General features: G+C 40.7%; 1 protein-coding gene across 1 annotated transcript in view; it reads right to left on the bottom strand.

Annotated features, from left to right (window-relative positions):
- The window catches only part of SATB2 (SATB homeobox 2), a 166,628-nt gene that overhangs the window by 135,409 nt on the left and 13,475 nt on the right, over positions 1-17,744 (bottom strand). Inside the window, exon 2 of the mRNA XM_075001283.1 lies at positions 10,048-10,224. Within this exon, the coding sequence (XP_074857384.1) occupies positions 10,048-10,224 (177 nt within the window). The remainder of the gene's footprint in view (positions 1-10,047; positions 10,225-17,744) is intronic.

Raw genomic sequence — 17,744 nt, 5'->3', positions numbered from 1 at the left:
TTGTGGACATGCAGAAGCTCACAGGCACACAGAAATGAAAGCACGGTTATTCTACTGCAACCAAAATGTGCTCCAGCCACTCAGCTCTCATCTTTTCATCCCTGCCTCTTCTTCTACTTGTGAATGCCATGGTATTTTGCTCAGTCACTCGCTCACAAACCACATAGGAGATGGAAAGCAGCCGCCAGGATTGCTGAGCTATTCAGGGCTCTGTTTGGTTACTCTCCTTTAAGCTGTTCAAATATTAATAAATTACCTATTTACTTATACTACCCAGATGTCTACCATCCAGAAAAAAAAAAAAACAGATTATTACTTGTAGAAGTTTTTTGTTCCATAACAAAAACCCTACAAATAATACATAGGAAGCAGAGAGCCAATGCCACAAGCAACTTACACATAGATCAGCATTTTGATGGGAGGGCAAAACCAACCATTTGTTGGCCACTGGTTGAAAGTTAAAATCTCCTGTAATGATCAAAGCAAGAATGTCATGGTCAGCGTGTTCATAAGGTAGTAACACGGGGGTATTTAAGTAAAAGTGATATGATTCTACCAAAAGAGTTAACAGTCACAGATGAGATTTAAAGGCAATGTTCATCTTTTTTTTCAAATTGGATTTGGATGCTTTGTGGTTCTTTAGGATGTGTAAAAAAGCTTGACATGTATTTTTCCACAAAAAATAAGGTTCTTCATGGTTATTAGAAGTTACCAAATGTGGTCTACCATGATTTTAATGGAATACCTCCTAAAGAAGTCTCACTGTGGTTTGCTGGGAGTTCCAATGCCTTATATCAAGGGCTTTGGATATTCAATCTTTAACCAAGATCTCCCTTCAGCCAAGTGCTCATTAGGAATTAAAATAAATACATGCAAACCAAAAAGCAAAAAACAGGTGAGTAAATTCCTTGCCCTTCGCACTTGCTTGCTTTTCACGATTAGCACTTGGGATACATTTCTATGCTCTACTTGCAGTAAAGCATTCCAGTGTAGACAAGATACTAACTTTTAAGGCTGTAGATTCTTTGAAGCAGAAATCATGATTTTGTTCTGTGTTTGTACAATGCATAGCATAATGAGTTCTGGTGCATGCCTGGAACTCCTTGCTGCTATGGTAATACACACAATAAATTATTATTAATAATAAAACATGGGGAAAACAAAACTGAGAAAAACCTTCAGACCTTCTATATAAAGTACAAGGATGTAAAAATGGGAACATAACCAAAACCAAAAAAACCCAGAAAATTTGGGGAAGAGGGAGGCATTCAGCAGGAAAAACTTTTCTTCTGGACCCCTTTAAATCATTCCCAGACAGCGCTGCCCTAGGTCTGGGCAAAGTGGGCACATGCCCAGGGCACTGTAGCCAGAGGATGAGGTGCCAAGGGGCATGGGTGCTGCAGCACAAAGAGATTGGTGATGGCCCAGTAGAAATGAGGTGGGCAAAAGGGGGCTACAACTTTTAACTTAAGAAGATATAGTTCTAAGTCAACGCTCAGGATAAGATGTTGCTGCTGAGAAGAGGCCAGAAAGGAGGTTTATTTTGTTGGTTTTTAAGTAAGAGAGAAGTGTTACTTTACCAGAACATTCATATTTGGCAGTCACCAAGTTGGGGTTCTGAGGACAATGCCAATCTGCCTAGGCCTCAGGGTACAAACACAGGAAAACTGCATTAATCACCGGGAGAGCCCGCTACAAATTAATGATCACCACAAGATTAGGGAGCAAGAAGACTGTAAGAGCAAATTAGAGAGCAAACTTTTTTGAGTAGGGAGGGTCTGTTTGTTCTGTGTTTGTGCTGTCCCTGGCCCAACAGGAGCCTTGCCTACCACTGCCACATACAGACACAGAAGGAAAAAAAGAAGGTGAATAATGTAAGGGCAAGGAACTCATCAGAAAATGCACTTTGCTCATTTGATAACTGTCACAGTTCCATTTATAGCAAGAGAATTTTGCCAGTGAATCAAGTGCTCATTTTGTAAGCACAAAAAAAGTTCCAACAGCACAAAACCTGACTAGGGCACCCTGGTATTTATCATCATCTGTGCTTTAATCAAAAGAACCAGCCCTGCATGCACAGCTCTGAGCAGTATGGTTTGAACCTCTCTGACCAGCACCCTCAGAACCTGACTGGTGCTGAACAAGAGAATTTGCCAGACCACAAGAAGTCAATATTGTCTAGCAGCATTACCAACTTTGCCACTGCTCACTGGGCTCTGAGAAAACATCTAAGGATAAAGTATAGCTAAATAATTGCACAGAACATTGACTGGTGGCTGTAAACAAACTTTATGGGACCATGGGAAACTTGGCCACAACCATGACAAGTGGACACTCAGCTAACTAAAATCATGCTGGATGTTGACAGACAAGAGAGTGTCAGACTAGAGTGGTTCAATTTGTACTAGCCAGTGGTCTTTGCTAAGGAGCAGGAAGATACTACTATACCTGTAAATTCTCACACTTTCTTCAAAGTAGGCAGTTTACACCCAGGTCTCTCTCACATCACCTGTCCCTGGGGTAGCTGCACCACCATGAGTGCAGTTGCTTCTCTAATTTTTACTAGCCCTGAGCAGAAACAGACCTCCTTGTCTTCCTACCTACCTGTAGCATACTTGGCACACTGCTACTGAATGAGCCGTAATATGCACAGATTAGCACTGTCCTACTGTATTGATGTAATCTTGTTTTATCTGTCTCGACAGAGGAGTATTTAAATGATTCTTATGTGTGCCCAATAGCTATAAACACCAGCCGCTTATCTGTCTGCCTTCCCCCTACAATTACACAGCCTGCGATGATGTTATCCCACAATCCAATATACCTCATGGTCGGGCAACATTTCCTAGGATTTAGCCCAAATTATCTTTGACTTAGTTTCTTTTGGTTTCCCCTAGCCCTACCTTCTTGGACCAAGCCCAGCAATTTCATTTCCTCCTGGATATTTACACAATTCTAATGGTCATCATACAATGCAACTACAATGGGAGCTGCATATTCAGGCTGACTTAGGTCCACACATTTGGTAGATTGGGCTTTAGTATTTTCTAAATGTCAAAATACCCAAAGCAACTGTGTGCTTTCCCTCTCCCTAGCACAGGGGTCAGCAGCCTTTCCGAAGAGGAGTGCCAAGTTTGACCTTTTGACCTCTACGTACGGCCCGAGTGCCGGTGATACTTTAAAAAAGTCACTAACTGTCCTATTTACAACAGCTTCATTAATAAATAAATTAAAATGCAGAGATTTATGGCTGAGGCGGTGGTTGGTAGCATTAGCTAGTCTTTTGTTAAACCACAGGCGGCCTGGCTTTGAGCAAGTTCCCAGCTGCATGGAGGAGGAGAGGAGGAGCTGACCTCCCACCTCGCGTGCTGATGAAAATGCATGCCCATCAGGGAGGGCATTAGGTAAACAGCCTGAGGACAGGACAGACTCCAAGTGTGTTTACAAAGACTTGGTTTGCCCCATTTTTCCAAATGAAAAAATGGCTTGTGGTTCAGACACCAAGATTTCTGGGACATTATAGGGGCTCTTTGGCATACTTGGCTTAATCTAATTCTTGACTCGCCCCCACCCCTGCCCCTCTGCTCTCTGATTTGTTCACCCTGATAATTTTTTTCTGATTTGTCAACTTTGATTACTGTTTTTGGTTCTCTATGCCGTAAATATTGAGTCTGTTCTGGTCTGGCTATGGTCTGAAGAAGTGGGTCTGTCCCACGAAAGCTCACCTAATAAATTATTTTGTTAGTCTTTAAAGTGCTACTTGACTGCTTTTTTGTTTTGATGGTATATAGACTAGCATGGCTCCCTCTCTGTTACTATTCAAGATTTCTAGGTTTCAGTCTTGCCTTTGTTATGTTTGCTATGGATCCTGAGCAAGTCCTTTAATACCTGTGCCTCAGTTTTACAGTTGGAATATTGGCATTTCCCTACCTCTCGGGCATGCAGTGAGGAAAAATCCTCCTTGTTTAGAGTCTGAGTACTTCACTTGGTAACTCCACCATGAAGCCTCTAGGGGTTCCATGCCAGTCCCAAGCCTGGATAAAGGAGGAACGTTAGTCAGATGAGCTATGATGTGCTGATCGTGAAACACCAATATGAATAAAATCTAAATAAGGAAGGGAAGCCGTACCGACTGATAAAAGAAAAACAGGGGTATTTGGAGATAAGGAAATAGGAAGGAAAAACAGTGTAAACGAGCTCAAACTAGAGAACACAGAGAAGTTCACATATCTGGGGAGCAACATGACATATGATTTAGACTATAAGTAGGAAATAACGACTAGAATTGCCACTGTATCTCAGCAGTGAGTGGCCCAGGAAGATGGTTAAAGATCCAGTACTGAATGCTGAGACCAGAGGTCTCTGCAGGTGGCCCACCATATGAAAAATAAGAGTGGCTTCAGTCTGCTCCATTTTAATGCCAACATACAGCTATCAGATTAGTCATGGAAGTAGCAAGTTTGAAGGCAATGGATAAGATCGGGGAAAGCAAAGCAATTAGCTTAGGAATGAAGCTGAGCATCTTGAAAACATGTGTATTCAGCAGCGTGTTGTATGGATGTGAGACATGGGTGATAACGAAAGATTCAAAGAGAAGGATATTTGTGTTTAAGCGGAATTGTTATACAAAGATCTTGAGCATAGGATGGAAACAGAAGGTCACCAATGAGGAATTATATAGGAAGATACAGCCGAAAGAGAACCTACTGCAGAAGGTTATACAACAGAAGTTACAGCTATTCAGGCATATCTGCAGAATGAACAATGGACGAAAAATCAAGACCCTGGTATTTGGTATAATGGAAGTCTAAATAGGAGAGGCAGACCCCACAGAGAATGGGTAGATGATACAGTAGATTGGTTTTGTTTCTATACTCTAGAACTACACCATTCTGCACTGGACAGGAAAAGATGGAAGGAAACAGTAAGGGAGGCATCGGACATCAACGAGCGCTGAGCCCATGGTTTTGATGATGATGATGACGACAATGATGACTTCACAGAGAGCCAGAAGGGAGATATAACAACAACACCCCTTACGAGAGTCACCCACTTCCTTCTCTTCCGCAGCTCACCTGTCACTTTCTTGTTTCCCACTACTCCACCTAGTCTCCTGCCCCCTTTTCATCTTTCAGTCTCCCCCTATCACATCTCTCCCCCCTCCTCTCCATACCACCCCACGCAGTGGTCTTCCGGCTACCTGGCTACTCGCTCCAAGTAACAGGATCCCAAAACAAAATGGAATGGATCATGTCATGTAACAAAACTCCTCCTAAAGCCACAGCAGCCCCTCCTGAAATTTATCTAATTTATGGCTAACTTTTCGCTCTGCCCTGGAAACCATTATTCACTAGGCAGGTATCAGATGAGCCTCAAAACAGCAAGACACTACATATTGCCTGGCCAGCCCATCTTTACCCTGATCTAGCTAAACCATTTTCTGGAAGAGGAAATGTCATCTTCTGGAAGAGGAAATGTAGACCCATCTTCCTAGCACAATCATTTTTTGATCAGTGTGAACTAGCAGGCTTGGTCAAAATACAGAAGAAAAATCTCCATTTATTTCCTTTGGTTTCTCTCAGAATTGCAAAATTTGCCCTACAGCTTCCAACCAGCTCTACTAATTATTATTGTCCACTGTGGTAAGGAGTCTACTTTCAGAGCAAATTTAAATTAAAATGGAGTAGACCATAGCCACTCTTATTTTTAATATGGATGGCCCACCTGCAGAGACCTCTGGTCCCAGCTTTCAGTACTGGTTCCTTAACCATCTTCATGTGGCCACACCACTGAGATAAACAGAGACTATGAGCTCCCTCTTCTTAATAAAAAGACCAAGCTCCAAATCATAATGTAGAACTCTAAATGGCCACTCAAAAACTGGCCAGAATGCTCCAGTTTGGCCACAAACACTCCAGATGAATTATTCTCTTACCAGCTTCCTCCCAAAACCAACAAATAAAATCATTGGCAGCACAGTGTTTGGGATATTATTAAATTCTGCACAGGAAAGCACGCTGGCTAAGAAGAGGTCTGTAGTATCGTGTTATATTCAAAGAGAAAGATGTAACAAGTTTTCTAATTTCAGATGTAGACTCAAAGGAGGACAGTAAATCTACAAGCGTTCACTAAATATTTGGGGATTTCACACAACCAACTTCCACACTTGTGCCATAATGATAACAACTCTGGTTATAGAACTTTGTCAGCTTTTCTTGAAGAACTGAAGTTTCATGAAGCCACTGTTAAATGGAAAGAGCTCCACTCTTCCTCAAGAAATGGAAAATGCTTGTAACCAACATCTTACATGACTAAAAAATCTCTACCTAATTAACTCACAATACATCAGGATGATGAAACAAAAAGCTTTCTTCAGTACGGTATGGTTCACCATCAGAAACCCTCCATCATTAGATCCTAGGGCACATTTTATTCAAGTTTTTTTTTATTGTACTTTAGTAAGCTACAGGGAAAACAGCAATGGTAACTGATGCAAATAATCTCACACTTGTTGCACAAAACCAAGTGATATTTTTCCCCAGCTGGATTTCCACTGACATACAAAGGGACAGTGATCCTAGGAAGGGAAGGGATGTCTAAAAACGAGCAGTAGTTTTCATAAGATCAAATCAAACTTGACAGTCAAACCCTGCAACCAGATAGCAACAAGGAAAAAAGAAAAGGTGGGAAAAAAATTAACAACGTGCATTTTTCCACCTAACAAATTACAATATCTGGAATTTGCTGCTAGATTATTTATCAGTGCACATACTGCTTTTATGATAATGAAGCATTAACCAGTTACTGTTTACTTTGCCACTAGAATGTATCAGAATGGCTCTTCTACCGCTCTACTCTGTGCTTCTACCGCTCTACTCTGCGCTGGTTAGGCCTCAGCTGGAATATTGTGTCCAGTTCTGGGCACCCCAATTCAAGAAAGATGTGGAGAAATTAGAGAAGGTCCAGAGAAGAGCAACTAGAATGATAAAAGGTCTGGAGAACATGACCTATGAAGAAAGGCTGAAAGAATTGGGCTTGTTTAGCTTGGAAAAAAGAAGATTGAGGGGGGACATGATAGCGGTTTTCAGATATCCTAAAGGGTGTCATAAGGAGGAGGGAGAAAACTTGCTCTTCTTGGCCTCTGAGGAGAGAACAAGAGGCAATGGACTTAAGCTGCAGCAAGGAAAGTTTAGGTTGGACTTTTTAACTGTCAGGGTGGTCAAGTACTGGAATAAGTTGCCAAGGGAGGTTGTGGAATCTCCCTCGCTGGAGATATTTAAGAACAGATTAGATAGATGTCTATCAGGGATGGTGTAGATAGTGGTCGGTCCTGCCGTCGGGGCAGGGGACTGGACTCGATGGCCTCTCGAGGCCCCTTCCAGTCCTAGCATTCTATGATTCTATGATTCACATTGGTACTTAGTTTTCTTACAGAGCAGGTTGCTCAAAGTTTTGCTGAGTTTAGAAAAGCATCAGAGAATGAAGAGTTTCTCGCATTGGCCATATAAATTAGATGTTTTCCTGTTCACAGAACATTAGTAAAGCATACTAAAACGGTTGGTTACCAATGCATATTTAAAAAGAAATTAGCACCAATGATCATAATAGTTGACTAAGTTACCAGCAGTATGCCATTACTGGAGAAGGAAGGGTCAGTGTCTCCAGATGCAGAGATACTGTGACACTCTCGGAAAGGGAGAAACAAAAAGAGATGTGCTATGACTTTTACAAGCTAATACCAAAAACAATTCTCCATATCACCACCTGAGAAACACATACATTGCTTCAACCCTCATGCTGCTTATAAACCAATTTCCTGCCTTTTCGATTCTGAATAACCGCCTTGATGATCACCTAGCTCTATATTGCCCATACCTCTGTCGTGTCTCACAGCCTGCACACAAGTGATCTGTTCTATAGAAGAGATAATATTTTTAAAAAATAAATAAATAAAAATCCATCAATCTCAAATCATAGACTCAGGGTTCCTTCACTCTCTGTAGAGTCTGCATGGTACAATTTAAAGCTAGCTTCTCAGAGGGAGGTAATAAAAGCAAACCATTAATAAGAGAACTGGGAGCGGAGAGAGATTTATGGTAATTTCTTCCAGTTTTAAGTACAATTTTATTTGTGATGCTTAACAGTACAAAGTAACTGGTGGGCAAAAGTCCTCGTATGAGAGAAATGCCAACCCAAGAGAAGCCCCTTCTTAAATAATAAAATCAGTTTGATATCTGAGGTTTGACTACTAGAACTTTAAAACACAGGCCAACAACAGATTCACACTTTAACCTGTCCATTTTCCAAGGCTACAGTGCAAAGTAATGCAACAGCCACTGCTGCGGAGCACGGGGTTTACTGCCTATTTGAGCCTCTCTCCTGCTTCAGCCCTCAGAGAAAGGTTCTGCAAGAGAGGTTTCTCCAAGCAAGCTATTCAGCTGCCGGAGGTCACCATATGCAGGGGCATGCCTCCTTGGCGTGCCTTCCCAGTGAAGCCCCTTCCCTCAATAGGTGCCAAAAATCAAATCTTGGCTACTAAACACTGCATGTTCCACATGTTAGTTCCCAGCATGTTGAGCAACCGTGCTAAGGGAGATGGATAGCGCTGTCAGACAGGAAGCTGGCTCACCAGGATGGAAAACAGTGGGATACAGTGACCTTTACATTCAGAGAAAAGTGTCCCTGGAAGGGCATGAAATGGGTTTTTTTTAAGAAACTCAAACTTCTTTGCTTGCTTTTATTGTTGTGTTTTGTAACAAAACTCTGTGTCACTGTGCTTGAGTTTTGCTTGGACTCAAATCCTAAACCTCTCTCTCTCCAAAAGCAAACTAGCTGACAGAGGAAATGAATCATTATCACCCTTCTCTGAAAGAAGTTTTCTGTAGGAGCTCTGCACTATTATAACCTAGTTTCCAGCAAAGTCGGTTTCAAACACTGCTGCTGCTCACACTGAATGTGACCAAAACCTCCTGGCTGCCTTGTATTTCGAATTTTTTAATAAAGGAAAAACTGACTAAAGCAGCTAAACAGCTAAATTTCCAAGCAAAACCATTCTTAAATTAGTCTAATTGTGCACTGGTGGTTTTTTTTTTTTTTTCAAATGTCAAGATTGAACTGAAAATTTTGGATTTTGCTTCCAAGAGAAAAGCAGGGCCATCTAATCAATACAAGCCATTCACATGAAATGCAGACGCATCACTGCAACAGAATCTTGGGTTTGGATTTTTTCTCTCTCGCTTTTTTTTTTCCTTCTTTTAAATTTCTTCTCTACTGCCAAAGAATCACCTATACCAGCATTTCTTAAACTTTTTGAGACCACAGAACACCAAACAATACTTTTTAATGCGAACACCTATGAAAATTCTCTTAAAAAAATTGTCAGACTCAAAAAACCAAAACAGCAGCATATGCAGCAAAACCAAAATGAAGTAATTTATACAGGTATCATAGCAATGAAGAAATAATATTGTGCCTGGTTTTAACAGCAGAAGATATAGACCATCAGTGTATGATATCAAATTCTTGCTGCACATGATCATGGAACAGCAGCGTTCTGCGGAACATAGTTTAAGAAATGCTGGTCCACACAACTACCAGGCGACATTCACCTTCACAAGAGGCTACGGTGCGGCACCACTATTTTAAATACATAGTGATTGTAAGAGGTGGTCATGCGCTTTGGCCCTGAAAGGAGGGAAGAAGCTAGCTTGCACAATGTCATGCATTTATGCACACACATATGCTACATGGCTCTCTGAATACTGTTTCTTGAGGAACCAAGCTTGGGGCCTTATTGTAAAGAACAAGGCAAGTCATAATTTTTTCTCTGGTTGATCAATACCAGTCTTCCATATGTCAGTAAGATTTATCAAACACTTTCTAGACCAGGTAGAGAGATTGGGGTTGTCACAAGCCCACTTGTAAAAAAATACTACTGACTTAACTCCTTGTTAGGTTTGCCACTAAGCTCCTTGCACAGTGACCTCAGGAGCTACAAAAGGCTGTTCTCTTATGCCAATGCACATGAAAAAGAATGCAGTGGAATACCTTGAGCCTGAGCTGCAGAACTGTGGGAATACCCCAGAGCCAGGAGCGCCGTCTCCACCAGCTGGCTAAAGAGCACATCTTTGCGAACCAGAACGAACTCGGCATGCTCCTCTCGATTATCATATTCGAGGGAGGTGTCCAACTGCTCCACCACACAAAAGACAGGAATCATCAAACCTAAGTGAGAGAAGTGTTTAAAAGACTCATCAGTTATAGAGAAACAGGATCAAATATATCATTCATCTCAGATTAAAAATGTCAGATTAATACACCTCCTGCAGAGCTCAGCTGAGCAGAGACCTGTCTTTCTTTCTGGGTTTCATTAGACTGAAGAATAGCCTATAGAGCAGTAGTTCCCAACCTGGAGTCTGTGAACCCCCAGTATTGCAGGGGGTCTGTGAAAAAAAAAAAAGATAAATAAAAATGATCATATAAAATAAGTTAAATAAACTGCAAAGTTACAATTTATTATTATTTTTAAATTAAACATCTTCCAATAATGTTATTAATTACTGTCCAAAAATCTATGCTGTGATTTCCTTTTTCATTTAATGAAGTGTACATAGCAGCTAGAAATGGCTTTGATGGGGGTCCATGAATGATTTGGAGGGGGGACATTGTGTCTCCACAAATGGTTTGGGGTGGGTGTGACTGGGGATCCACACAGTGAACATGTTGGGAACCACTGCTTTAGGGAAATAATGGGTGCCTCATCATTTGACGCATTTACAACCCCACTCGATAAAGGCACAGAGAATACAATGCAAGAACCAATCCCTAACTGGCACCGCGATGACCAAGGTGCCCTTCAAAGGCTTTCCAGCTCTAGTTTGCAGAAACATCGTATACTTCCCTATGCCTCATAGCCAACACCAATACAGCCATATACAAATTTGGCACTTAAATTGTGTTCTCTCTCTGCCCCACAGAAAGAACACTGCAGGAGTACTAACAGACCAAGGCTGTCTCCCTGCATGGTTAGGTGGCCCTGAGGCATGGGGTGTGGTCATTAATACATATATAGACTGAAACCACACAGCCTTATTTCCATATTAAGAGCAACAGGAACTCACAGTAACAGGCTCACATTTTTCATCAGGAACCCCATTCCGGCAGCAAGTACTGACCCTGCAGAATCACTGAGGCTGGTGGTTCATTATCTCGGCATGGCATAAGGGAGTGACAGATTAGAGAGGATCTAGGGCACACAGCAGGAGTCAGCAACCCCAGACATGTGTGCCAACAGTGGCAGGCAAGCCAATTTTCATTGGCACCCAAGGCACGAACTCAGCTCCTCCTCCCCCACACAGCCAGGAGCTTGTTCAAAGCCAGGCTGCCTGTGAAACCACAAAAGACCTGCTAATGCTACCAACCACCTCCTCAACGGTAAAGCTCTGCATCTTGATTTGTTTATTAATGAAGCTGTTGTAAGTAGGGCTGTGACTCTAAAATGGAATGGAGCTTTTTTCCCCCCTAAGGAAACACCTAAAGAGACAGCAAATATCAGTCAGTGTACAGAAATTATCTTTAACTAAAGATTGACTGGAACTGTATTGGATGCCACTAAGAGGTTTTAACTGACTCCTTGAAATGCAGTTTTCCCTGAATTTTGCCCGAATGTGCAATACAGTAGCACAGTGATAGTTCTTCTTAACAGAACTTAAAAATAGCCAGTTTTATTTTATTTTCAGAGAGAGAGAGAGAGAGACAGAGAGAGAGAGAGAATGTTAGAATGAGTTTCCCCTGACAATAACAGACGAGAAGGAACTCCTTTCATTAGACCTACCTATACACTGACTGATATTTGCTGGCTCTTCAGGTATTTGCTTGGGGAAAAAAGCTCCATTCCATTTTAGAGTCACAGCCCTACATCTTACAGTGAAGATCATGACAACAGGAGTGAGACTAATAGACTCAAATGCTTATCAGTGCTTAGCGCATGACACAAAATGCATTTAAAAATAAAACTGAAATACACAACTCTCATTCATTACATTGGACACTGATCAGGTTCCCTTTGATAAGTGCAGCCATAGTAACAAGCTCAGGAGTGCACCTCTCCATATCCGATTATCGTGGTTCGTTTTGTTTTAATTAAAAAGTTTAACTGAAATAGCTCAGAATTCTGCTGACTTAACACCCGTAGGTTAGGTCTACACAGCAGCACTATTTTGAAATAAGATATTCTGGAATCTTATTTTGAAATAATGCTGTTACACACAAATTGCACTTATAAATAGCACTCAGCTATTCTGAAATACAGCACCTACACACACAGAGCCTATTTTGAAACAAAGCCATTCGATGTGCTATGGCTTATTTTGAAATAGGCTCTATTCCTCTATTACCTCTTTCAGAATAAGACAACTGCTATTTTGAAATACCAATTGATTTGGGGAGACGCTAGCAAAGTTATTTCACAGTCACAGTTTTTATTCTGAAATAACTTTATTGTGTAGACATACCCATAGTCATATTGCTCTTGTCTTATTTCCCACCTCTTGGATTCTAGTACATGGCCAAGAGCTTTGCAAGTTCAAGTAGCACTGTTTATTCTTAATGTACTCAAGAACAAGTACTACAAAGCCATGTGTGGGCCACTTTTCCAGAAGGATGATGTGCAATTTATCCTGCTCCCACTGATGCCAGTGACAAAATTCCTAATATGTTCTATGACACCAGGTTTAATGCTAGATGCCTTTAAATCACACAACTAGTTCAAACAAAATTCAGTTTCTCTGAAAGTGAAAATTTTGTTTCTATTCAGATATGGTTTGTCATATTGCTTTTGAAGCCCAATTTATCATTAGTAATTCCAACAATCTGTGGTGTAACTATTTATATATTATGAGACAATTTTATAAGGATAGTGGTTACAAGTGGCCAAATTCAGACGCAATGCTAATAACTGCATAAATTACACTTTGTAAATTAGCACAAGTGGGTGAAAGCACGCTTATGAGAAAGTGTTGCTGCAAGTTTTATCCTCCTACTGGTTGCTTTTCTTACTATGACCCTGTCTGTCCACCCCCTTGACATATAGGTTATATTGATTTCCCATGAAATTTATACTATCATTTACGTCATCCTGCAGAAGCAGCTCTCAAATGCTGGAAGTAGAAATGCTCACCGTTCAATTCTAGGGTGGTAGGGTGAATCCACAGTATTACTGCAGAACCTCTGTAATGCTCCCAAATACAGATTTTTAAATTGGTCCTTTCTCCCACTTGTGCAGGCTGCAGGTCTGCTAAAGAGATGAGGTTTCCAAAGACAGCATCTCTGAGCTTTGTGGCCCAGCAGAAATGGCAATAAACTGCTAATAGTACCTTGAAAAGAATGATGCAGGGAGGGTAAATTACCACATCCTCTGCCAGTAATGGGTTTCAGTGCCTCCGGTTACAACTCCTAGAACTTTAAACACCCTTCCTACTAAAGACTGATGGTAAATCCAACTGTCTGCAGAAAATCTCATTGCAAGGGTAGTACCCACTGGCTTTGCCTTCTATTTAGCTTTGGATGGAGTAAAGCTATCTTTTCTTTGATGGATTTATTACCTCAGAGTTTCCTGTTTCCAGACAGTGTAAGAGAACAAATTAACATTCTTTCCTGTATATTAAATATGAGAGCAGAAAACATTTTCTGCTGGAAGCCAGAGTCCCTTTTCATAGATTAATATATGACACCTAGCTTCTCACACCTAGGGACATATATTACACCTTTCATAGTTAACCCTAATACAATAGATTCAATGTAGAACTGTGTAAATTAGTCAGTGCTCTGCAACAGCCACATCTGGAGTATTAATAGCAATAAATACAAAGCTGAGAGCGTGAGCTTAGACAATGTAGCCTTGTAGATACTGATGGAGTAAAGAAAAACAAGCCTTTACTCAGTTAATTTTAATGCTGTTGGGTTCTATTTCCATTCCTGATCACCCAGAACGCTCTCTCTCGCACGCACACACACATGCACGCACACACACACAGACACACCCTTCTGATCCTACAAACCTGTGTGTATATGTGGGTCTGTATAGCTCATAGTATAGAATATAAAACAGTATGATCTTCATATGCAGAGGCTACAAGAGGTGTACTAGAGAAAAGAGGGAATATTTTTTTTTCTTTCTAAGAAGGATAAATGCAATGCCAGAAAGCCCAAAGGCATTCATATTAAGCGGCAGCTGTCCAGGAAATTTAGTTTTCCTTTTTGTTAATTTATTTAAATTAAGCAACTTTGCTGCTTTTCTACATGAATTCAGATGTTACTTTGACCCTGAATGCACAGCATCAGCTGAAACAGATAAGGAAAAAAACAAGATACTAGAACACAGAAGACACTTTAGTGACAGCATTGGTACATAACGGCCACTCTCTACACTCTCAGGAAGAGACCACATCACAGCATATGACAACTGTGCGCAAACGGCTTTGACTTTTCTCCAGTATGACATATGGATAAATGGTGCATGATATAACGGTTTAGCCTGCACACATTTTCCAAAGCAAGGGGGGCTAAGCTTTGTGAATCCCTTTCCAGTCAGAGTGAGTTGTACAACTGAGGCTTTACATTTGGCTTTCCTTACTTTTTAGGTAAAATAGACTTTTTTTTCTGGAAGCTGACCTCAGGTGAAGACAGAGAGTAGAAGAGCAACACTGAAATCAAGTACCTGACATCTGTATTTTACTTTACATTTTTCCCTCCTCAAGCTCATTCTGCTGTGAACAATTCCTTAAAACATCCTTAAAAATTAGAGCATGGGCATTAAAATATGAAGGTATTTCTGAAATTGCCTGAGTTGTCTTCACTCATACACTAAGTTTTGGGCACATATGTGCCCAATCTTTCATCAGTTCAACTATATTGTGGTCATTTTAAAAAAATACACACACACACCCCCCCACACACACACACACTAGCTTTGAACTAAATCAATACAGAGCGTTAAACCAAAATAAGAATGTCTACATAGAGGTTTCCACCAACTTAATTAGATCAATTTGAAGATGAAAATATTTTTAGTTAAACCGGTGCAAGTTCCAGGTGCCTGGAACACCACTTCCTGTGTGTTCCTCTCAAATGATTATTTTGAGGCACAATGTGATACCGAGTTTTACACTAGTTCTGGTACATGTGTTTGGTATCTCCATTTGTGGGGGCATAAGAAGGGATCTGGAGAGCTGGTGATGTTAAATAAAAATACTACATACACTCTCCTTTTTATCTCCACTGAATGGGAGGCATTAGCATTTTAGCTTAATAAATATAATATAAAATCAGCCAATAAGAGTAGGATGCAATGAAATCTGTCTTTTCAGATTAAAATTCGTCTTCATCAGGCCCTATTTTGAGCTCTGTCTAGGTGTGATTTCATTTAATCTAATTTGAACAATTTCTAAACATCAGCTTAATTAATTTCAACAGCATGGTGTTATGGAAAGAGTTACTGTACTGGGGTTCTGTAGAAGGGAATTAATAAAGGAGCTAGGTTCTCAGCTCAAGGTTTTAAGACTTCCCAGATTTCTAGCGGGAATACTTCACAACACAAACATGTTTTCTTTTGGGAGTTAAACCCAACAAAATTATTAAAAACTGAGTTCAAATGGTGGTGTAAAACCCTAAGGAAATCAGATGATAGTGGAGAGATTTTTATCAAATGAAAAAAAGTAAAAAAAAGTTTTTACAGCACATGCACACAAGGTCGTCTCCTTTACAGGCAGACAAAACTAACAGCTATGATTTAATGTTCAGAAACCTGGGGCATTCACTGATACTTTACATACTACAAAAGAAACCCCAATATTGAATAATAAAGCAGGCTTAGCCTAATAGAGATTTTAAACAAAGGTCACACAAAAAGCAAGCCTCTCTCAAACACAGAAGGCCAAATACAGCCCTGGCTTAAGGAAACATATTTCCAACAGAGCTGGACAGAGCTGAGTCTGCTTACACCAAGGCTGAATTTATCCCAAAGTGTGACCACATGGCTTTCCTACACGCACGGTATAAAAAGGACAGTATCAGCTCTGCAAAGGAAGCTGAAGTTAAGTGCACACACCCCTCCAGCCCACCCACCAACAGTCGGGGGGAGCCAGCATCTCGATTTTGCAGTATCACGCTTGGCTTACGAAGGGCCAAATCAGAAAAGTCTTCTGGTTGCAGAACCACCATTGACTTCAATGGGACCTCTGCATGAGATGATTTTCATGACTGGGTCCATTTTCTTAATGGAATCTATCTTAATACAAAGCCATCTGCAACAGAGGTTACCTAGACAATTCCCCTCTGGTGAAGGCATTACAGTGTATTTACAGTAATAAAAAAGTTCTTCCTTCTGATATTACCATCATTCTAGAAGAGCAAAACTAAAAGATTTCTTAAAGCTGATTTGGCTTCCACCAATCACATACTTTTCCCTCTAGAGGGGCATTTCATGTAACATGGACAGAAAAGAGGAACAGGTCAGTTTCTTTTGAGTCACTTTCACTTTCTGAATCCCAGACCCCAGGAGAAAGCTGAATTTTTGAAAAAACTACAGTGAAAGTATTTGTCATCCGAGTCTCCCATTCTTTCTTTCAGACAAATGCAAATTCCAACAGCGCCCTTTCAAAAACTCCATATAAGAATTCATGCAGCAAATGAGCTTTTCTTCTGTTCTCTTCCTCATTAGAATCTACCGCCTAGTCCAACAGATTTAAAAGACACAAACTTCTAGTCTGTAGCAGTTCCCAGTTCTTTAGAGCTGCCTAAATATCAGTGTTCCCTCCCACATCCCAATGTAAATGTAAACCAACAGCCACATTTGCCTGATCCCTGGTGTAACTGCAGAATTTCTACTCCGGAAAAATCATATTGTGCAACGCCAATCAACCAGATAAGCTCAGCAGCACGGCTGCCACTGCTCCAAGCGGTCTCATCTGAAGACCCTGCAACAGTTCTGAGAAATTAAACTCTCTGGTCTATTCGAGCTTCACTAGCTGAACCAGTTCATAACCATGCAGCTATTCTAATGGATAGCAAACTGCTTTTTGAGACTAGAGGAGCCACTGAGTATTAGAAACAAATTCACTGTTTTTATCTCCACATCACTTTTATTGAAAGCACTGCTCAATTCTAACTGCGTGCAGCTGTGAGGGAGTGGCGGGGAGGAGCCAGGGCTGTAGCAGAGAGAGGCAGCCATGTTACTCTGTAGGTGCACAAATAACCAGCAGTCCTCCGGCAGCTTAGAATCTAACAAATTTATTCATTCATGAGCTTTCGTGGGCAAAACCCACTTCCTTAGATGAAAGCGCATGACCAAATAAATTTGCTAGTGTCAAAGGTGCCACAGGACTGCTTCTTCCTGGGGTAATGGGAGCTCCTCTTACATATAAAATCCTGCAGAGTCTAATTAAAGATGTAATTTTTAGGACCCAAAATGACAGACTGAGGAGCTGGAAAGATAATGGTTCTAAAGTGCAACACATCTATTGCTATTTGTGCTCAAGAGCAATCTTTCTTGAAATGGATTCAATTCACAGCAATATAGAACTGCCGAGTGGTAGAAGAAAGAGCTCAAAAACTTCAACAGGTATTCATCATGTTTTCTCAGAATCACTTTCAAGAGATCCATAAATCCCAAATATAATTATATGTGACAGAATATAAGATGTTGGCAGTTAGCGCGTTTACAATAAAAGCTCAAATCTGAGTAAATG

The sequence above is a fragment of the Carettochelys insculpta genome, chromosome 8 (assembly GCF_033958435.1).
Source record: "Carettochelys insculpta isolate YL-2023 chromosome 8, ASM3395843v1, whole genome shotgun sequence".
Lineage (NCBI taxonomy): Eukaryota > Metazoa > Chordata > Testudines > Carettochelyidae > Carettochelys > Carettochelys insculpta.
The sequence above is the reverse complement of the archived record's forward strand: the minus strand, read 5'-3'. Positions and strand labels throughout refer to the sequence as shown.